Consider the following 22,696-nt stretch of genomic DNA (forward strand, 5'->3'; position numbering starts at 1 on the left):
ATTTATTTCGAGCCGATAATAAAAAATCCATAAATTTTCTTTTCTATGTTGAGAAATATATAAGTGAGCACACACGAAGATAAAATTACAGTAAAAACTACTAAGGTGCCATAGGAGCAGGGTTCTGTATCGTAATATTTATTAATTCTTACGAACATAGTAATGTTTTGTGAAGCGAGAACTCGATGAAAATTGATGTGCGATGTCAGAACATTTTCAAACTCAATTTTAAACGAATCACAGTACTTTTTTGTTTTTAAACGTTTTCGTTCTTCGAGGTTCAGGATAAAAACTGTCACTTTATATTTTCTTTTTCTTCACTTTCAATTATACTTTCTAAGAAAAGTTGTTCGTTTTATCATTGCTTTTTACAATGTGAACCACAGCAAAACGGCATTAATGATTCTACTTTACAGTTCATCATCGAGTCAACATAAATTTTACAACGTTTCCTCGGTTAACTACGCAGGAAAGAATAGCACGGTTTAAACCTTTGTCAGAGCAAAGTACGCAATTGAAAAGTTTTTATTCGGAAGTGACTTGGAAGTTGCAATGTTTTTGGTTAAAACCTCCGAAATTTAACAGTTTTTTTTTCGCTCCGTGTAAATGTTGAAGGGCGAATGAAATTCTGCTACGTAGCGTGTTAAATTTTCAAACATTTCGCGAATCAGCGATACTCGTATTCGAGATATTGGAATTTTGCTATGATCACATGTAAATAAGCAATTGAGAAATTTGAATTTGAAAACGACACGAAAATTACAACGTTTTTGGTAAAAACCTCCGAAATAGGCGATATAAAACCCTAAAACTGTGGTTTGGTAAAAAGCCTCAAATAATTCCAGTAACTCTTCAGTTTCGTTTCCTCTCGAATTTGCAATTCGTAGCTTTTCACAAGCTGCGCCGATACTTCGTAGAATAAAAAATTGGTGAATCACAAATATTTTTGTCCTCCATTTCGTCGGACTCCAACGTTGCAAACTTCAGCGTCGGTTCAACGTTTGCTTTTGGGTAATTTGTGGTTAATCGGAAACTCAAAATTACGATCGTTCGATCTCGTAAAAGTTTCTTCTCCCTGAAAAAGTTGTCGATGAATTGCCGTCGATGGCGATTTCGATTTTATTTCGAATGTTTCGATTCGTTCGAATGAAGTGGCTGATGATCGATGCGTGAAAAGGTCGTTGAGCAACTCGTGCATAAATCGAATAATAATATGCTGAAATTATGCATGAATAGCGTTGCAGAGAATGTTGCAAATCACGTCAGGTGTGGAGCGCGTATTTTTAGCGGTTGGACTTGTCGACTTGTGTCGTGATTTAATGACAGGCGGAATTAAAAAACTAGCAAACGAGGAGAGTGTCGTGCGTGCATTGGCGATTGGCAGAGTGAAAAATTCTGCTTCGTAAAAGAACGCAGCGATAAACATTCCTCTCGTTATAATTCATGCGACCGGAACGACGGAAAATGCACGCGCACGCACCACGGACGTACACGCGGGTTTGCTTTCATGAAACGCAATGCCCCGTAACGAAGGTCTCGTAATCCGCTGAAGAAGGGACGACGGAAGTCTTGGCACGATTCAATCGAGCGATGTGACGCTGGAAAATTTGCTCACCGCTCAACGGCTGCGAAACATTTATTTCGCTATTTCCGGCGTTTAAAGTTTCTTTCAAATATTTTTTCTTCCGGTTCCAAAGACCTGAGTTGAGTTTTGACAAATGGAAGAAGTTTAAAATAGGAACAAAAATTAATTTTCTCGAAATGCTTTCGAATGTTGCACCAAACATGGGCATTTTTCGGAATTTCCAATCGAACATGATTCTGTAACGAGCACTCTTCCATAAAGCTCGCAATAAACTGAAGAAATGTCTCGATATCCTCGCACAGACTGCGATCACTTTTACTAACGTTGTCACGTGCCGTTGCTATCGATCCGCTGAAAGAATCTGCCACGATTTATTTTTAATTGCGACGCAAAAACAAAGCTTTCATCGCGAAAGCAATATCTTCCCTTGCCATGAGAATTTCTGGAGATTTCGTGTTTTGAAAGGTAGGAAAACAAATGCTGAAAAAACTGAATAAAAAATGAAATAGTGAGAAAAGCAATTGAAAAAAAAAAAAAAAAAAAAAAAAACATGACGAATATCCGTTACACCGATGAAAAATCTTGATCAAAATAAATTCTACGAACTCATTAATCATTGAATAATCAATAATAAATTGCGATCAGTCATTTTTCGAGAATTACTCCAATTTTTTCATGTCTCACAGTCCAAGATTTCTTTTCTATGCCTGTGAAATTTCAAGACCCCTTCTCGACTGTTTGAAATATTAACAGTCGAAAAGTACAGAAATTAACGTCTCGCTTATGGCCACAATGACTTACTCTGGCCCCTTCAACCATCTTCAACGCAAAATTTTATATATTTCAAAATTTGATGTCAAAGATTAAATCCATTATTTATATGAATTGAATCGCACAGAATCTAATGGTACCTTAAAAAAGGGGATCAGCGACCATCCGAATTAGAAATATTGAGTTGAAGACGACGAATGGTTACAGAAACTTGAAATTTTGCAAGCCCATACGTCACTTGTCAAATATAGGGCAACCCATGTTAAATTGTCAAAGGAAGTGACAGCTGTACTTTTTAGGGTTGTGTACAGTGATCTCTGATCTGATCTGTCAACTGACTGCGTTCTAGGCTGTCAAACGTTGCCTTTTCGCAGTGTGCTATCGAATCATGTGAAAGGATTGAAAAATGAAGATGAGGATTTTTGATTAATATTCTGCTGTATATGAATGACCGAGGTAGTTGCTTTAAAAAAATATGGAAAGGCTGTCAACTTCGTAATACGAGACGCAAGTATATCGTAATGAAAAATGTTCATGATTCAGTCGAGCGAATTGAAGCATTTGTCGAAAAAGATTTTGGATCTAATAACTTCGACATTTTGATAGTCGAACCTTCGAAACTGAGTGATTCGTCACTTCCTTTAACTTGCTCCCAAAAGCCATACATTGGCATCTCGAATATTAAAATTTCAGTGAACTCGATGATTCGATTATTAACGATAAAATGTGTACAAGCTAATTGAACAGAGAAAGCTCTTTGAATTAACCTACACGAATGATAAGCATCGAAGATTCTTTCCACGCTTTTTCCACTTGTCGAGGTCTCTATTCATTTCTCTTCTGCGTTAGACTCTTCGAAAGGCTGTCCAGCAGTGGAATGCACGTACAAGTGTGTGTGTATAGTAGAATAAACAAGATAATTGGCTGGAAGCTCGGGTAATTGAGCAGTCCCAACTCTTCGTTCTTCGTCACGTTTTATTTGATGCTTGAGAACAGTCGAGGAATCAACCAGTGGTCTAAGTTTCAAAAGCTTCGTTCGTTCTCGCCTTTGAAATAATTCTTTTCACCAGTTCGTTTACAGAGCTCGCCTCGAATGTGCTCGAATTTGAGCGGGCAGAAAGTAGAAGAAAATCTAAGAACAAATGTCCTTAACGATTTTTTCCTACGATTCATCCTTGGGGAGTTATTAACAACGAACAAGCCCAGCCAATCCGGTGTGGCGACGAGTCGGCGTGGCAGCGGCCCTGACGCTTCTCCCACTCCGAGTTTTCCTCGCAGACGTTGCCCATTGGTTGGCGCTAGTCGATTCGTATCTCGTCAACGGTGAATCACAGAAAAAATGTTTTCAGGACTTTCCTCCTTAGAATTTAAGGCCTTATACACTTGCAGCGGGCGAAAAAACGACCGACGTTTTCTTCATTTTTTTTCGACAAGAAAATAAATGCTTACTGAAAAACTGTGAACGACATTCATTAGTACACATGTTCGTGTACTCGTGCAATTTTTTGCATGAAAAAATTTCTCAAAATGGCGCAACTCCAGCTGCATTCCAGTACCATCTTTTTTGAGCATCAGTCGCAGTGGACACGATAACTAAAAAACCCTCAATCCGATCCATACGAAATCACTTATTTATTATAAAAGTAGCTTGGACCTGGACGAAGGATTCGTAAAAATTTCGATTTGAAAAAAAACTGGCGACAGTTTCAACAAAAAATTCATTTTCCGACGTTCCAAATTTTCGGTTTTTTGTCACAATTTTTTTTCCCAACAAAATACGATATCCTTCGTCCCGGCCCTAGCGATTATTATGATAAATGAGCGGTATAAATTTCGTGTCGATCGGACTAAGAGTTTTTTTAGTAATCGTGTCCAGCCCCCAAGGTATTATTAAAAAAATACGATTCTCAAATAATCGCGTTTATATTCTTCAGACTTGTATTTGAGGAATATCTAATAAACAAAATTTTCTATTTTTCCGCCCATCACAAGTGTGCGTAACAAGGCCTTAATGATCTTTGAGTTTCCCAACTTTAAGCACCTTTCTCGAGGCACTCTGTGCACGGGACTTCCTCCTTAACTTTTATTCATTTCAATTTTTCCTCTCGCTTGTTTGCAAGTGCTAGGAAATATTTCGTCTCGAGTTGACAATCGGGGTCCCGCATCTTTCTGGAATGTATTCTCCCCGCTGACATCGAATCGTGCGACGGACTTCGTTAGCGAGCTCTTTCCTGTCACGTATCACAGTCACGTGATTCGTGGTCGACCCGCATATTACGATCGACGATCAAACCAATAATTCGCTACACGCGAATTCGCCTCGTTCTTCCTCTCCTCATTCCTCGGGCTCGGCGGCCTCCATTGTGTTCCTCGTTTCGTACGCCGTCAAATTATTTTACATTCATTATCCCAAATACCGCGATTCTTTGCTGTAACGAGGTTAGTGGAATCGCGATCGAACAACAAAGTCATTCGCTTTCGACGCTTCTTACAGTGACTTGACACTTTTCAATCGTTTACTTTCCAAACTCACTCCTTTTACTCGTCAATCTCAATCCTAATCCCAATAAATGCTGACAATGCTGACGACGCTGAAGTTTCCAACGTTGGACTCCAACGAAATGAACGAAAAAAACGTTTTTAATTCACCAATTGTTTATTTCACGAATCGTTGGTGCAGCTTGAAAAACTACGAATCGCAGATTTGGCAGGGAACAAAATAGGAGAATTTCTGGAATTATTGGAGAGTTTTTTTCGATCATTTCGTTGGACTCAAACGTTGGAAACTTCAGCGTTATACAATGCTGACGAATCTCGCGCAGCAGCACACCCGTTTTGGGGCTTTTCTACGTTTCGATAATCCTCGCGAAGGGGTGGGGATCAAATGTTGGAATGACTAAAATTTCGAACAGCTAAATCTCGAGTTTATAAACTTCGAATGATAATATGGAGACAGATAGATTCGACTAGAGCTTTGAATGCCGAAAATAAATAAAGCAGAAACTGCAAGGTTCGAAGCACCTTTACATCGAAAATAGAATGTAACAATCGCCCATAGGACGATGACTAAAATATCGATTTTTCGAAAATTTGACTATCACTCTTCAGCGATACTTACTACAGTCAGCGATACTGTGAAAATTCACAATTTTGAAAATATAATAACGAAAGACCAAATATTACTGAGGTTGAAATACTCAAACACCAAAAAGTCGAACAGTCAAAATAGCGAAACGTTAGAAAGTCGATCGATCAAAATAAAGAAATGCAGTGGAGCTCCAAATATACGCGTCTCACTCACTCACCCACTCAAACCGGTGATCTCCAATTTTAAACATCGCCATTTTGACTTTCGCCTTTTTGAGCTATCGCTATTCCGCATATCTAAGTTTTATAGGCTCGAAAAATTCACTTTCGATTTTTTGCTACTCTATATTCTGGTCTGTCTGTAAAACAACTCTCCATTTTGAATTCGAAAATATGAACTTTTGACATTCAGATAGTCTGTTAAAATTGCATTCGAAATGAAAACTATTGAAATATATATTTTCGGGTAAATACGAATTCAAAGAAGGAATTTTTGATTAAACGCGCAATCTGCTGAATAGTCGATTGGGAATAAGAATTTCGAATTATTTATTTTTCTCCAAACTGATATCACAACTTTTAAAATTTCGAAATATCGACCGTTCTACAATTCAGTTATTCGACATATTGAACCCCACTCCCGCGAAGCCCAGTTACGTTTTCAACAATTTCGAGACATTTTTTTCACGAAACTCGACTCTCTTGGAACTGGAGTATCGAGCACAGAATAATGCTGAAGGAAACCGTTTCGTTGACTATTTTCCCCTCCGTAAGATCGCTGCCTCGGTCCTCCGCTTCGTTTCGCACCATTTCAATGCCAGGCGAGACAAACGAAGTCTAACTTCAATTATTTATTGAATTATTCGTTGAAAAAATCGTGACCGAACATGATACGATTAAATGAACAAAAAATGTTGTGGATTCATCCCGAAGAGAAACGATCCTGCCACGACAGCAAAGATTTTTTGCTAGTGGCGTTTTAGCAGCCGCAGCAAAATTATTAAATTATTAAATTTAAATTAAAATAGAAATTAAATTATTTAATTTGGCTCAGCGAGCATTTTTGCGGATAGTGTGTCAAAAAACTTAGCACGTAAGGCTTTGTTCCTTCGATTGTGCGTTTATATATTTCGAGAAAAATCTCACACCCGCACTTACCGCGATGATTCGCTCAAGAGCCGTAAAAGCTTTTGTGCACAACATTTTCGAATAAAACACGCATCGTTGAAAAGTGCGTTACATCTCTTCTTTTAAGCAATGACGATTTACATTTTTTTTGTGTATTTTACAAAAAATCATATTTATCCTCATGTGTGATTTTTTTTGCTTAAAAATATTTATTTATTATTTCTACATAATAAAAATGAATCAAAAAAATAAAATTAATAATAAAAACATTTTTTTTCTCTCAATTCTCTGTCATTTGATGATTTTTTGAGTTCATGAAATTGTTTGATTATTTTTTTTTTTTGCGTATTTTATAAAAAATCATATTTATCCTCATGTGTGATTTTTTTTGCTTAAAAACATTTATTTATAATTTTTCTATAAGCAAAAACGAATCAAAAATAATATTTTTAATAATAGAAAAATTTGTTCTCCCAATTTTCTGGCACTTGATCATTTTTTGAGTTGATGAAATTGTTTGTTTGTCACACGTGAAACAAAAATGAATTTTTTTGTTTTATTTCTACAACGAAAAGGCTACCCACAAATATTAATTACTTGAGGAATATTGCATCAAAAATCTTGGAGCAGAAACGATTTCTTTAACCAGCCAGAAGATTTGCTCGGGGATAGCGAAAATTTTCGGCTAGTCCAACAAATGCGCGGGTCTCAAGAGCGGAAGTCCGTGCTCACGCGACACATCCCGACACGAAAATTTTTATCCGAAGCACTCTTTGAAATCGTCAATAAATTTGGTTAAATAAAAGATAAATTTAATTCACCGTATTATCGTGCAACGAATCTCGTTTTGCTCGAGGAAGAAAATTTTTTCTCAGTCTCCAAGCAGAAGGTAAATTCCGGAGGAGCTTGGCACTACACAGGAGAGGAAAAATAGAGAATTTTTCGTAAAACTACGATGCTGAAGTTTCCAACGTTGGAGTCCAACGAAATGATCTAAAAAAACTGTCCAATAATTCCAGTAATTCTCCAATTTATTTCCAGTCGAATTTGTACTTTGTAGTTTTTTCAATCTACACAATTATGATTCGTGAAATAAAAAACTGATGGATAAATCATTTTATTTTCATTCATTTCGTTGGACTCCAACGTTGGAAACTTCAGCGTCGTGTAAAACTGGATATTTGACGGCGATAAATTTCCTGACGGAATTCGAAGCTGGAGTCCGCAGTTCAGCTGCGCGGAGGCAACAGAACAAAGTATCGACCCGTGTCGATGAGTCCATTAAAAAACCCCTCGAAATCGAACGATCGCGACGAGTGAATAATGCAGTTGCCATTTGTTCGGTAATACACTCGATGGAAGTAGAGCTTGACCGAGTCCGCGGCGCTTGCCTCGAGCAGCGAGAACACAACGTTCATTCATCCGGCTCCGCAGAGAAGGATGCCGGCAAAAAGCGTGCGGGGAAGAAAAAACAATCTCGTAATATGAATATTCTCATTGAATGGTCCGTTGAACCCTTCGGCAAGGAGGCGAAGCCCGTGGCAGTCTTCGAAACTCCTCACGGGACACATGTCTCGCAAATTTATCTTCTCACATGAAACTGCGAAACAGTGCCTGCCTCTCCGACGAACAGGACACGCAACACTCGCGAGCGCGATCCCTCGAGACGGTGGTGAAAAAACGCTCGGAATTTCGTGCCCGCGAAGAGCTGCGAGGTTTTTCAAATCGTCGAAAGCGAGGCGATCAAAATCGGCGGAAACGTTGAAAAGAAAAAAAAAAATTTTGCAAGTGGAAATTTGAAAAATATTTTTCATGAGATTCGATGGAGCCCATCAAATTTCGCACATTTTCAACCTTTTTTCCATGCCCCCCGTACTCCGATCACCGGAAAAGGGGATCGAAGTTTATTGGCACGAAAACAACCGTCTGGGGGCACGAGACACTCGAAGGGAGAAAGCAAAAAGTAAACGAGATAGAGCGCAACTCGAATTCGCGACGCACAATGATTCATCGCGTCGCTTCGGCTTCAATTGCCCAGGCAGACAGTCCCAAGATCCTCTCCCCCGCGTTACATCCTCCAATCATAATTGCTGCATACACTTTTGCCACTGCGGAAATTTATCGCTCAGAGTTCGACGAGTTAAAGCTCCATCGATCCGGACAAATGTATATCGATGTAAGGGATCGTTGTGCGGTCAATATAAAGAATGATTCATCGTTACCAGCTCGACCAAACAATGGGAATAGTGAACTAAGGGAGGGAGAACGTCCAGCATTCCAGCCTAATATCGAATGACTCCTTAAGCTCTGCCCCTTTTTTTTACTCATCGTCAGAACGACGCTGGGCAAAAAAATTTCCTCTCAACGCTCTGTCGACCCTCGACAATCATTTGCCTCAGTCCATCATCCGGACGAATGGAAAATGAGGATTTTTTCTGTGGAACACTTCTTTCGGGAATTAACAGTTTCTTTGGACTCTTGATCAAATTTGGGGCCTCGATGATTCATGCGATTCAAAGAGTTTGGCTACTTGAGATCAATCGTTTCTTTGGAACTTTCATTCTTAGCGAAATTTTGAAATTTTGTGGACAATTCGTCGTTGAAGTATTAATTAACTGAAATAATGAAATTAATCATAAATTTGTTATGATTGAAATAATTTTTGGCAAAAATCAATAAATCGAAGAAACCCTGAGCATTTTAGCTCATAAATTTAGTCCCTTTCAGTCCATTGTACGAAAAAATTTTTTTTAATGAAGAAATGAGTCAAATTTAGTCGAAAAATTTCATGAAAAATTCAATCAAATTTAGAAATTTAGTCGAAGTTTATTTTCGTGGATTTTTCGACAAAACACAGACTTGTAGAAATTGTTTAACGATTAGCTTCAACTGCGGGTCGAAGATTGCTCGTAAGCACATCAATTCGATGATTAGCGATCGAAGACGAATGTTATTAATGGGGATTCGTGTTTGTTTTGCAGGGACTCGGCTGTGGACGAACAGAGGACTTTGGCACACCAGTCAGTTCGGGCAGCAACATGGGAAGTGTGGCAAGGTTTCCGAAGCTCGACGAGTGCGCCCACTTCCATTACGAGCACGTCGAACTCGGCGCCTTGGAGGTACGTTATATTTGCATATTTCTGGATTTGGAAGGACCTGAAAGATGTTTACAGCTCCGGTTTCGGGGGGCGTAATTTTCTCGAAATATCAAAATACTCTCTGAATATATTCAGCGAAAACATTATTTTGGTCCAGCAACGAGAGTTCGAAATTTTAAAAGAGAAAATCTTTCTACCGAAACGAATATTTGTTTTTTAATATTTCACGAAACTGAGCTAAAAGAGCTTTGAATTGCAAAATTTATTGGAAAAATAAAAAACAGCGAAAATTCGTTGATGTTGATGAAAGATTTTTATTCTCAGTATTTTAGAGATTTTATTGCCACGATTATACAACAGACGCTCGAAAAAATATTTGGTCTATTTTCATCGAGCCTGAATCAAAGAATGACAGTCAAAAAATATTTTTTTTCTTTCGGCAAAATTTGAGAAGTTAATAATAATGGGACATTTGTTTTTCAGGTGTCCGTGACCGAAGTTCCTAACGACCCGAGTTTCGCCGTTCGAGTTACGTCGGGCGATGCTTGTTGGACTCTTCAACGTTCGTACGAGAACTTTGTTATGTTCGACAAGCAATTGCATCGTTGTATATTCGATCGGAAATTCTCGTCGCTCGCAAAGCTCCCGGACTCGCAGCCGTCGAAGAACGTGGGCGATCTTCTCACCGCATACTTGGAACGTTTTTCACAACTGAATCACGAGGGCTTGAATTGTGGCCCGGTTCTCAATTGGCTGCAACTCGATAATCGCGGTAGAAGAATCCTAGTTCCGGAATCAGATTCCTGTCCGATAAATACACCTGCGGTTGCCGCCGCCTATGCCGTTCGTCCGTACACAGCTCAAGCTCAAGATGAGATTTCCTTCCAGGTAACAAAACGGAGCGGTTCATCGATCCAGCCCGGAATTCTCGATTCTCCGAGTGCTCGTCGTTCAAACAAAAACGGGGAGACGATTTTACAATAATTCCCATTTATCCCTGTGGAAACTCTTTTGGCGATCGAATATTTTGTTTTCTTTTCATTTCCTTCGTTCGCACCTTTTTCTAGTTTTTTTTTCAAATCAAAGAAAAATTAAAAATGAGAAGAAACAAGTTTGTGTATTCGTCGCTCTCGGAAATTGCGTTCATCAAATTTATAGACTCGTTCAGTTATCAAAGTTGTCCCAGTCAATTCTATTTCATTTGAATCATCGAATTTTTTAGCTCCCCTTGCACCGTTCCATCGACCGTGTGTACTGGAATTGACCACAGTCGATGTTTTTTCCTACGGTCTAAGTGCTGAGTTTCTGAAATACAGACGGGAAGAAAGTTTGATCAATATGCATAGTCTGAATCTGCAGAAAAAGGTAGTCAGTACTAAAAGGAAGAAAGAAAACCGATCGCCCTCGAACGATGCAAGCCCATTTAATAGCTCGATCCGCGACGCAGCGTCTTTTTGCTACGATTTTTGTTCGCTCGCGTTAAGAGCACAGTCGCCTGGCTCGAATGATCGAGCACGGTTTATTTCTACTAACGTTGGAGGCGTCGGTCGGTATGTTGATTACTCAATAGGGAATTGCGTGGGAAAAGTTGGAGCGTAGCTGTGAGTTACGAGCACCTTCTTTGTAACGGGAATACGCGGGTTAATTGTGGCAATAAACTTGTGAGAAGTTAATGTTGAATGAGGGATTATGTTTCGGTCTTTCCGTGGAGTAAACTCGTTGATTTTCAATTGGGATGAGTGAGAAGCGAGTCCGCGGTGCTTTGGAAAGAAGCCAAATATTTTCTACGTTATCGACGTCCGTTTGTTTCACTTATTTTCTGCTGTCTCTGTCTTACAGGTCGGTGACATGATATCAGTGATCGATATGCCACCGCCGGGGGAGAGCACCTGGTGGCGAGGCAAACACGGCTTCGCCGTCGGCTTCTTTCCGGCCGAGTGCGTTGCAGTGATCGGTGATAAAGTACCCCGTCACTTGACCGTCTCGACTACCGTCAGGTCGAGATTACCCGTTAAACCGGTACTGAGGAAGCACGGAAAGCTCATTGCGTTCTTCAGATCTTTCATACTCAATAGACCGTCCAGGAGACGATTGAAACAGTCCGGTATTCTCAAGGAACGTGTTTTCGGATGCGACCTCGGTGAACATTTGTTGAACTCCGGCCAAGACGGTGAGTTTGATCAATAACTCGAAGCAGTTTCGTCACTGAAGGATTTCGTTAAAACCGCAATGAAAGCCTGCTCGGTTTGAGATTATTTAGCTCGAAAATGTGCTGACGATTTGAGAGAATAAGCACGAATGGGAATGATTTTATTTTCTCTTTCGATCAATCCAGTGCCGGCCGTACTCACCTGCTGCGCCGAATTTATCGAGAACCATGGCTTGGTCGATGGGATTTATCGTCTGAGTGGCGTCACGTCAAACATTCAGCGACTTCGTCACGCCTTCGACGAGGATCGTGTCCCTGCTTTGCACTCGGATGAAGGAATATTACAAGACATTCACTCCGTTGCCTCCTTGCTAAAAATGTACTTTCGAGAGTTACCAAATCCACTGTGCACCTACCAATTGTACTCAACTTTCGTCGGAGCTGTCCAGGCCAATAGCGACGCGGAAAGATTACGCAGAATGAGGGACGCTGTGAGGAAATTGCCACCGCCACACTACAGGTCAGTTTTAAAACGAATTTTAATTAATGTCAAATGACTCGTGCGGATTAGCCAAATGGAGAACGAATTTTGAAAATACTTGCAAAGTCCAATGCACTAATTTAAAAAATGCTCAACCAATTCTACTCGAATTACATTTTTCGAGCGTCTCTAAATTTGGCTCAATCGACTGATAACTTTTTCTGTTTCCCAAGACAAAATTCACAATCAACCAATGAATGCTTGGACGCTCGTTCAATTAGAAGAATTTCAACGGCTCTGTGCCGTTCGAAAACAATGATGGACAATGAAATTTCCATTTTTTATGTACTTCATTTACTTTTATACAATAATTGTACATTGCTATTTTTCGAGGGTCACTTTTCATCGATTTCTAGATGCTTTGAAACTTCCAGCAATTGCATAAAGTTTTTTACTATTTATAATCCACGAAACGAAAATTGAATGAGATTTCGTGTGGTCGCAGGAAAAAAAGAATGTCGATTAAATTGATATTGTTTTGCAGGACGTTGGAATACTTGATGCGACATTTGGTTCGAGTAGCAGCACGAGGTGCGGAAACAGGAATGACACCGCGAAACGTGGCGATAGTATGGGCGCCGAATTTGCTGCGCTGCAAAGAGTTGGAGGTTGGTGGGGTAGCGGCACTCCAGGGTGTCGGTGTGCAGGCAGTCGTGACGGAATTTCTGGTTTGTTACGCCGAGTTGATATTCGGAGACGGTCCAGTTGGAAGACCAAAATCGTTGGCTATAACGACACCGGCGCGTTTGTTGAGTTTAGAAGAAGCAAGGAACCGAAGTTTGCGTTGCGAGTCTGACTACATCGAAGTCGGCGCCGGACCGGCTGGTTTGCCGCTCCATTATCACACGGTGATCGAATTGCCGCGCAAGCGAAACGGCTCGAAACGCTCGCCGTCTTTGAATTGGCGAGCGATATTCGGCCGCGGTGGTTTCGGAGCGCGTGGAAAAAGCGCGCGACAAGTTGGCACTCCGCCTCAAGCCGAGACCATGCCCAGCTCGCTAAATTCACTCAGACGCTTGCGTCCCGTCAAGAGCGCCGACAGTCTCGACGGCGAGGACAGCCTCGGTCCGCTCCTGGGACCGCCCCCAGCTCGCCCGTGCGGTCACAGTCGATCTGTATCCCACGACTCGTACTTCGACCATCTCGCTGATGCACCCAATCCAACCTCTCCTCTTGATCTCTCCGAAATTCAGCTCAACTTTGACCTCGAAGAACGAGAAATGAGAATGTTCTCCGAGGAGGAAAGCGGTGGCATCGCTTCCGTCGAAGCCTCACCTAGGAGACAGAGAAACGAAGAAGACACACCCTGCATCGCCATCACCGGAGGATCCAAACGCAAGAGATCTAGACTCGAGGAACGACTTCACTGCGAAGTCGAGTTGCGATTCATCGACAGCCAAAGTCCCGACCAGGTGAAAATTCATCGATTTTTTCATTTCTCGAAATATGAAGCATTCACTCTGCTGACTCAAATATGAATTAGATTGAAAGTGTTAGAAGCACGGATCAGTCGGTATCTCACCTCCGTTCGTGTGTTAGACACGTGGCTGCAGATTTTTAAACTGAAATTCTACGACAGGATTCAACCAATTAAAAAAAAAAAAAAAATAACCTTGTCAGCCCACTTTTACAATTCTTAATGAGAAAAACTTGTCCTAAAGTTTGCTCTGTTTGGAATCTAATTGAATAGTCATCAAGAGTGGTGTTGAATATAATTAATATTTTGTAACAAACATCGTCAATTTTTCAATTTCATGTTTCATCGAACAGAGATATTCGTAACATAGGACATAACAAATAAATAAACTTACCCAGTCATTAAAAAAGATTTCACTATGAAAAAGTGTCTTGTCGGTGAAAAGCAAAGGCGATTCCCGGTTCTTCCCCGATGACTCGATGACAGGCACGTTGATTAATGGATGAAAAATTATCGAAAATCTTATAATTTCAGGTAATGGTGTCGGCCGACATTCATGGAATGGAAACTCCGTCTCCTCTGCCGACACCGGGCTACTTGCCTCTTTTATCAGAAGCATCAACGCCGATGACGCCGGCAACGATGCAGGGAACTCCGATTTCAATATCCCCAGGACCTTCGAACAGTCCTAGGATAAGTTTCCGAAGCTTCACGTTGCCCCTGGAGCTCGATGAGAGCTGCGGGTCGCTGGGAAACGCGGAAAAGCGACAGAGCACAGGAGCGTCGTCGGCAAAATCGTCACGAGATCCTAGTCACAGATCGTCCTCGACGTTGGACGATCGTAGTAATATTAATAGCGAATCTTGTGAGAGAATAGAGACTTACGAGGGTAGGAGAGGCGGGGATGGCAATAGAGCTTCTCGCACAGAATCGGTGAATTCCTTGGGAAAAAATACGATTGGAAGCAGCGCGACTGTGCAAGATCAAGAAATGATGGTATCGTGCGATGCTCTGTCGTCGGGTTGTTGCGAGACGATGAGTCGAACGAATCCTGACAAAAGTTCGGAGGCTGTTGGAAACATCGCGGATTTTTCGGAAGATGATAAATCGCAGTGCAACAGTGAGGAGTCGTGTCGGGACCCACGAAGCAAAGAGTTGACGATCGACGTTTCGACGAGTTCAAGAATCGACGAGAACGTGGCGGGTGGTTCGGCGATGCGAACGACCGAGCCGTCGTGCTGCATGCCATCGTCGAGCAACACGGATCTCGATTCGCCAATGTCTTGCGAGCACACGCTCGAGGATCTCCCGGATTCGGGGTTCGTGATTTGTGACAGCTCCGAAAAGATGTTCACGAGCACCGAGACCCAGGGACTGGTGACAACCACTAACGATTCCGGGGAGTGGGTCATGATCGAAAGAACAACGGAATCGGTAACGACGCCGACGAGCGAAGCGAGCAGTCCGAAAGATCCGCTCGACGGCACCGTCAATCAAGCGATCGCGACTGATCCGCCTCGACTAAGATCCACGTCGAACAATGTCTCGAGAACCTCGTTGGATCTGACGATGGGCTCGAACGTCGATACCGATCCCTCGTGCATCGGCACCAGTGATTTAACCGAGAGCCCACCGTTGTTGCAGCAAACCAATGAAATTTCTTACGACCCCAGTGACTCTAAGAAAGACGCTAAAAATAATATCGATGAGGATTCTAACGTTTTACCGGAAACGAACGAGATCTTCGTCATCGACGATCGGAAGTACGGAAGCGACAGGCGGAACGGTAACGAGAGACCATCTTCCGAAAGCTTAAGACACTTGGAAAGTAATTTGGATTCCTCTCGAATGGAGCAGGAGAACGAAGTTTCGGGGAGTTACAGTCTCAGGCTCGATAACGAGAACGTTTATCGTGGCAACATGAACGAAAAGCACGAGGGACGAGGCTCGCGCGAGGAAGAAAACATCAACGCGGCTTCGATGATGAATCAAAAAACTCCGGAACAGCAGAAAAAACGAATGATCGTTAAAAGCCAACAGACGGGACAGTACATTCCGGGCACGGAGCAGCAGAGGCGAAGCTCGAATGAAACGAGGTCGGACAATCAGAGTCAAGAGCGTGCCCACAATCATAGCTTTGGCCAAAGTCCTCGCAAACATCAGAGTCTCCATCACCATCATCACCACCACCCGAACCATCATCATCATTTCAAGTATCTTCCGAAGCACATCCAAGAAAATGTAAAACGTAACAACATGCAGAATTCTCAAATACGTGACAACGAGGAGGTCGTCATCGCGTCGGAGAATGCTGCAGAACCGTGTGAAATAGTCCACCAACCGGAAGGAGCTTCCGAGACGACGTCGTTGGATTCGTCGTGCACGTTGTCGAACGCGTCCTCGCCGATCGAAGATTCCGTGGTGCTGCGAGACACGGCCGCGATTTTACAGGAGCTCGCGCTCCAACGACTGTCCGGCGGTGTCGGGAGCGAGCCACCGTTGAATCCACGCAGGCGTTACGACTCGGAAATCGCGGCGAGCGATCGTCGCAGTTTCGACTCGGAAATTGGCCGAGAAATAGTGCGAGAGAGGAAGATGAGGCAAGAGTTGGACACTGCGAGGGGGAAATCGGAAGAGCCTTCGTCGAACAACGGCATGCAATACTTGCCGCCCTGCTTGCGAGCTCGGCATGCGAGATCGACGAGAGCTGCGCTCAGCCGGTCTCTCGACGAAGGGAAATTCAATCGCATGAACGATGCTCTTCCTTCTTTGCCCTCGAAACAAACGTTGGAAGATTCACAGCACAATTCGACCCCGAACGTCGGCACCGAGCTCTCCATGTCTTCGTCAAACAGCTCCGACAAGCTTCAGTCCCGCAATTTAGGCGGTTTGGATCTCGGGGACCCCCGTTGTCGCGAAAGAATTGAAAAGTACAAAGAAGAACGACGCATGTTTTTGCGCGACAAATACAGATCTGAGAGCTTTCGCGGTACCACGACCTCCAGAACTGACGACGACGGGGAACAAGCTTTGCTCGCGAGGCTCAAACAACGCGCTTCCAGACCTTCCCTGCATTGACCAAGTGATCGTATTTCTATTAAGTTATTCACTCACAGAAAAACTCTTTGAGTATTTCGTTCGAATTATTAGCAAAGATTTAACAAACGAACAGACACACCGTTGTAACACAGACGACGAAGCCTAATGTAGCAGCGCGTTATAACGAATTAACTCACGTATTTTCCTCTCGTGATACGGGGGACAGTAGCTTAAGCCTCTGCGCCTAACCGATATATAAATCTAGCGTTTAGTCGACGAGAAATGGGCAACCGCGCGCTTGTCTTCTCACCGTTTGCATTCGTTCAATTTTTCTTTCTCTCTCTCTCTCTCTCTCTGTTTTAATTCGTCCCTTTTATACCTTGACAAATGAATGGACAAAACAAATCTAACATTCCTAATATGCATCTCATCGATACTTCTGATACTAGAATTTAGGGAGAGTCAGAAACTCTGAGTCGAGCAATCGGAAATAAGATTAGAGTACCAGAGCCACTTTTTTGTTCGTTCAACGTTTGACTGTGACGCTATTGGCCAATACGATATCGAGGATTACGAGTGCCTCATTTTCTTCTCTTTCCTTAACATTGTTCATTCTCTTTAAGCTCTAGTTTTTTTGTAAATTGTTACGTTATGAACGATACGCTGGGTGTGTGATTGTTTCCAAGCTGTCGCGACAAGTGCATTTATTAAAATAAGCTTTTCGACTCGAATTTAAAGTGCGTTACTATCATCATACGTTTAGGCCCTCGAGACTGCTTTGTCTTATCCTTTTCTCTATTTTGTTACGCTTCGTTGTTGTATTAATTTGGCGAGGAAATACTCCGACCGGAGAATTCGAGTTTATTTGTTAAATGATCGTCGATCTAATCGGCCTAGAAAATATGGCGAAGGCTCTGGTACGCGAATTCTCTGGTTTCATTGAAACAAGAAAAAATCTTTTTCACCGTCTTTCGTTCGTCGCTGTTTCCATTCTCCAGAATAACATTATCGAAATTTTTATATTATCAAACTCGCAAAACGAACAAACGGTGATGATTTAATTAAGAGTTTTATACTTTCGTGTTTATATGTACATGTAACGACGTTATTTTCTCACCGTTGACTGGTTCTTGGTGTTACAAAATATCTCTTGTAAATTCTACATATTATTTTTAATCTTCACACATATGATTAATATATTAAGTTTTTTTCGCGTTCGTTAACGCAGCTATCGTTTGACTGAGTTTAATCGTATGTTGGGAATGAAGAATGGACGCTGATCGACGCTCCATTCGAGAATGAATTGCACACGAAAATCCACGTCAACTTCAACATTTCGAAGTAGGCTAAAAGTCTGAAGGTCCAGCCCTGTGATTTTACAAAAATCGATTTCCAGCAGAATTACGATTTTTTCAAATTTTTAATATCTCGTTGGAGAAAAAAGAGGATTTCAACCCTCACGAAATTTCCGCGTCGGTGTATACGAAACCGAGTTCGTCGATTCCTTCGAGCCTATTGAAATTCCTTTGAAATATTCTCCCTTCCCGATCAATTCGAAACGTATTAACGGAATGGGAAGGAGGAAAAGAGTCGAGAATCGTGATTTTTGTAAAGGAGAATATTCGGAAAAAGTACTTTAATAAAGGAAAAGTTTCAAGAGTACAAAAAACCTTGCTCCAAAAGACTACGTCACGGCTTCGCAGAATCTGTGCGCAGTTCATTCTCGTACGTCAGAATAATTCACCATTCGAGTTTGTACCTCCGAGATCTCACCGAGAGAGTTCCCCGAAAGCTCATTCGCATCTTGGGTAACACAAAAAACAGAAAAAAAAAACTATTCGAAATAAAATGAATGAAATAAAATCCCCCGAAGAGAACAATCGCGCGTTGTGCTCATCCCAAACACTTGGAGTTTGAGGAGTCAGTGAATAGAGTTTAGTCACGTCTTCGCGGCCGCCGAAGGCATAATTGTATTATTGATAGAGACACTGTGCCAATTTATGCGGGCACGAACTTTCGTCCGTTTTCTTTATAACACAATAATAAAAACAAATATATATATAAATATAGATTTTAAAAGAATAATAAATAAAAATCATATTTCACGTAGCGAAATCGAAAAGTGACTGTCCATCGGATCGTTGGGCTACCTTAATTTGGCTTGCCGTTCGATTAAACGAGGAAGAACAAAATTTGGATTTAACAGCACGAATTCTACGTGAAATATGCTCTCGTGATTCGCGATCTGTGCTAAAGACATGAAAGTTCTATCGGCGGATTTGTAGATTATTATTATTATACCGATCGATGTGTTGTTGCATAGCAAATTTATAATCGTAAACGATATTTCATCCAATCTATTTCGACGAAGCTGTGACCAAAAATTGACAGCGAATTAAAAATATACGATACTTTAATAGTGGTCCACTATATATTTTCCTCATTCGATTCGAATCTTTCGAAAACAAGCAAAAAAACAGAACAACAACAATAAAGCAGTACAGAGTAGAATAAATAAATACAAATAATATAAAATCATCGAAGTATGTTATTACTAAAACGTGAGAAAAGGAAATTCAATATATTAAATTCAACGTAAAATTCTCTGTATTGTGATGACAAGAGATATTTATGGCTTGAGCTTACTCAGTGTATCGATTGAGAATGATTATTGTTTTTTCTCGAACGTTTTTTCGTCGAGTTGTTCGAGGCTCTTTCGAATCTCATATTTAAAAAAGTAATAAAAAATAGTTTAAAGACGCCTAAAAATCCATCGATTATGACACGTTTCTGCTGATAGTAATTGAAGGAGCGAGAGCATCGAGATTCGTGGGCAAAGTTATAACGAACTCGGCACAAAATACGCGTGGAGAAATAAAAACGGGAAAAAAACTAATGGAAAAGGAAATATAACGTGCGTGTGCTATAGACAAAAGAAACGAAAAAAAATTACTTTTCAATTTGGTGAAAGCGGAATTTTCGTATGCCAAAAAAGTCCATTCGGTCTTGGCTCCTCTCACGAATCTCATGTTTCCAGTATGAAAATCCTTAAATCCGTTGTTTAAAACCAAAACAATAATAATTATAAAATCTTCGTAGTATCTGAAATCTGATGATGGAATCTCAGTAATTAATTCATTTTTTCTTTTTCCTTTTTTATTAAGTTTCTCCAAGTCTCTAATGTCGCTAATTTTGTTTATGTGCGCTTTGAAGCGTTTCCTCTTGGATCTTAGTGAATATTGCTTCATTCATTGAAATCGTAAAAAAAAAGTATATATATATATATATATATAGAAAACGAAAATATATAAATAAATAAATATATATATCTATTAAACAAATACATAAATTATATGTAAACTAATATAAATATTACGAGTACACGATAAAAAAAGTAACGATACACGTCAGTGTTGTTTGATCTTCCCGCACTTTTTCATCATGGAGGAGAAATCCTGAGATCATCGAAAGAAAAATAGCACGCTTTGTATCCACCAAAGTCGTGGATGATGCTCGGACTGGGAGTGCACACGATTGGCGAGTCACTATTTGGAGCACAACATCGAATTCCTACAAACACTAAATGAGGTTAGAATCTCCTATGTACGGACGAAGTACGAAAGTTTTTATGGTGTTTAGGGTATCCCACGATGAATGTTCCTGGATTTCAACTTCAGTTGAGAAGTGAATTCGAAGTTGACAATTTTTGTAATATTTTTTTTTTTAAGTTCTCTCACTTGTGTTATTGATTATCGGAGTCAAGAGTCGAAAAGTACGTGGTCTTGCAACAGGGCGGAAATAAGACAGGGAATCGTGAAACCAATCTTGCTGAACATTTTATCTATCGGGCTTTCACAACAGTTCTTGCATCTGCAATTTGACTGCCTTATTTGTAACAGTTTCGGTGGAATACGCGAAAAAAAGGAAACCAAATTGTGTGTACTCAACGCATCAGGGGCGAGAGTGATCAACGGACTTTTCGACTCGAAACTCGATCCACAATCGATGATTTTATTTAACAGTATTAATCTCGTGTGCGACACTTTGAATATTCCTTCTTGCTCCGGCGCGGTGCTGTAAAACTTTCGTTAGAGGTCAGAGGGGGGTGATTTGCAAGACTCACCGACCCTTGTGTCTACACATTGTCATCGAGAATCAACTCTTCTCCTTTTCAGAGGTTTGGCCTCAATGGGAGGAGAAAAAAAGAAGGAGTGGGAGGGAGAAAAATGGCTTAGGTTTGGAAGAAAGAATAAGCGGTTGGGCAGCTCAGAGTCGCGAGGGGTTAAGGCAATGGAAAATTGAAAGAGCCTTCAGTCTTTACTTCTTTAAACGCTGTGATAGAGTGGTTGAAAGGTGAGTACCACTCGAGCAGTGCCGGAAGAGTGAAGCTCTATTGGGCGGGAAATATTCTTGCTTGTACCCAGGATAGTGGACTTTTTTCTCCGCCAGAGGGCTTTATGTCCCGCGCGAACGAGTGCCACTCGACGCCCTCGACTGTTCCCTCGTCGCTTGTCCCATAGGTGAGGACGACTCCGTGACTATCGTCGAATCTTCCACGGTAATTATTTTTAAACACGTCGTGGAGATATGGATCTCGGTATTTTCTCTCTTTCTTTCTTCCTCGTTGCGATATACTGGCATTCACACTCGATAGGTTAGGACTTGCTTGTGTACTGAAAACGACAGAGAGAGAACGTCGGAGCTCTCAAACTCGTACATTCCGAGTACTTTGTGTTATATGTGTTTATAAGGTGCAGACTATCTTGGTATGATGTAACTAAATAACAGGGCACTAATTGGGAGTTTCTCATACAACTCCTCTCGACTCTAAACGCTTATTATATCTGTATATTCATCGCGAAGGGTGCATATCCGGTGAATCGTCACGTTGAGGCACGTTTCTCTCTGATTACCTTTATTGTATCCTACCAAAAGGTCCCGTTATATTATTTTTGGCAATTACTCTTCTGTATACCTTCGCGAAATATTTTGCTAACCAATTTTATCGCCCATCGGCAATCAGCATCGTTTCGAGAACGAAAGTTTTTAGTTTCTAAAAACAAGATTGAACTCTGGATCTCAGAATCGGTTCGATACAAAATGATTTTTGATTTCGCGTAATCGCGTTTGAAAAAAAACTGAAACGCAATTTTTCTAGAATCCATAGAAACATGTTTTTTCATATCTGATTTTTTCATATTGTGTTATAAACCTTTCGAACCAAGAGCTCGCTGATTTCTCATTGGCAGAAAAAGTGTATTGGAAGCGTACACGTGTGACGATCGGAATTGATATTTTGTTTTAACCAAACAGCTCGTTGAGTGACGAAGTGGGCGAATAAATCGCGTCGAATATCGAACAAAAAAATCTTTTCCACTTTACTGATATCCCATCATTTTTCGAAAATGCGACGCTTTTTTATTTGACAGTCGCTACGAAATGTGGAAATCACTTCAAAGTTTCCCATCGGAGGAAAATCTTGTTGTCTCCTTTTAACAAAAATAAGTGAAATGACGAAAAGTATAGTGACCATTTCGACAGCGCGTGAGCCTTCGATCTCAGTGCTCTCTCGCGGCACGAATGACACCTCCCCCTGACTAGGCCAACGGTCGCGTACACGGTACATATTTGGGTGCAAGGCTTTTGTGTTTGCGTCCCTGTGCGATAGTGCGATCGCGCATGGGACACACGAGAGCAGCATTTCCACTTTCACGGTCTGCAAATTGAATCAGTACGCTACCAGCGCGTGTATCTCCCCTCCCGACAATGTTATTTGTTAGTGGAAGCGTTGAAGTAACCGAAGGTTGAAACGAGGCCAGATTGCCCGGTGATCAAGTTAAGCGGCACGTGAACCAAAAGCAAACGTCTCCGTCTCCCCCGT

The 22,696-nt window shown here is 41.2% G+C and overlaps 1 protein-coding gene across 6 annotated transcripts in view; it reads left to right on the plus strand.

Moving 5' to 3' along the window:
• CdGAPr (GTPase-activating protein CdGAPr) overlaps positions 1-19,232 on the plus strand; it is a 57,405-nt gene extending 38,173 nt beyond the window's left edge. For all 6 annotated transcript variants that reach the window (XM_043423631.1, XM_043423619.1, XM_043423645.1 and 3 more), the window contains 6 exons: positions 9,553-9,690; positions 10,153-10,557; positions 11,509-11,839; positions 12,005-12,338; positions 12,844-13,771; positions 14,311-19,232. In XM_043423631.1, coding sequence (XP_043279566.1) covers positions 9,553-9,690; positions 10,153-10,557; positions 11,509-11,839; positions 12,005-12,338; positions 12,844-13,771; positions 14,311-16,854 — 4,680 coding nt within the window. In that variant the 3' untranslated portion in view covers positions 16,855-19,232. The remainder of the gene's footprint in view (positions 1-9,552; positions 9,691-10,152; positions 10,558-11,508; positions 11,840-12,004; positions 12,339-12,843; positions 13,772-14,310) is intronic.
• The last annotated feature ends 3,464 nt before the right edge of the window (positions 19,233-22,696 follow it).

The sequence above is a fragment of the Venturia canescens genome, chromosome 1 (genome assembly GCF_019457755.1).
Source record: "Venturia canescens isolate UGA chromosome 1, ASM1945775v1, whole genome shotgun sequence".
Lineage (NCBI taxonomy): Eukaryota > Metazoa > Arthropoda > Insecta > Hymenoptera > Ichneumonidae > Venturia > Venturia canescens.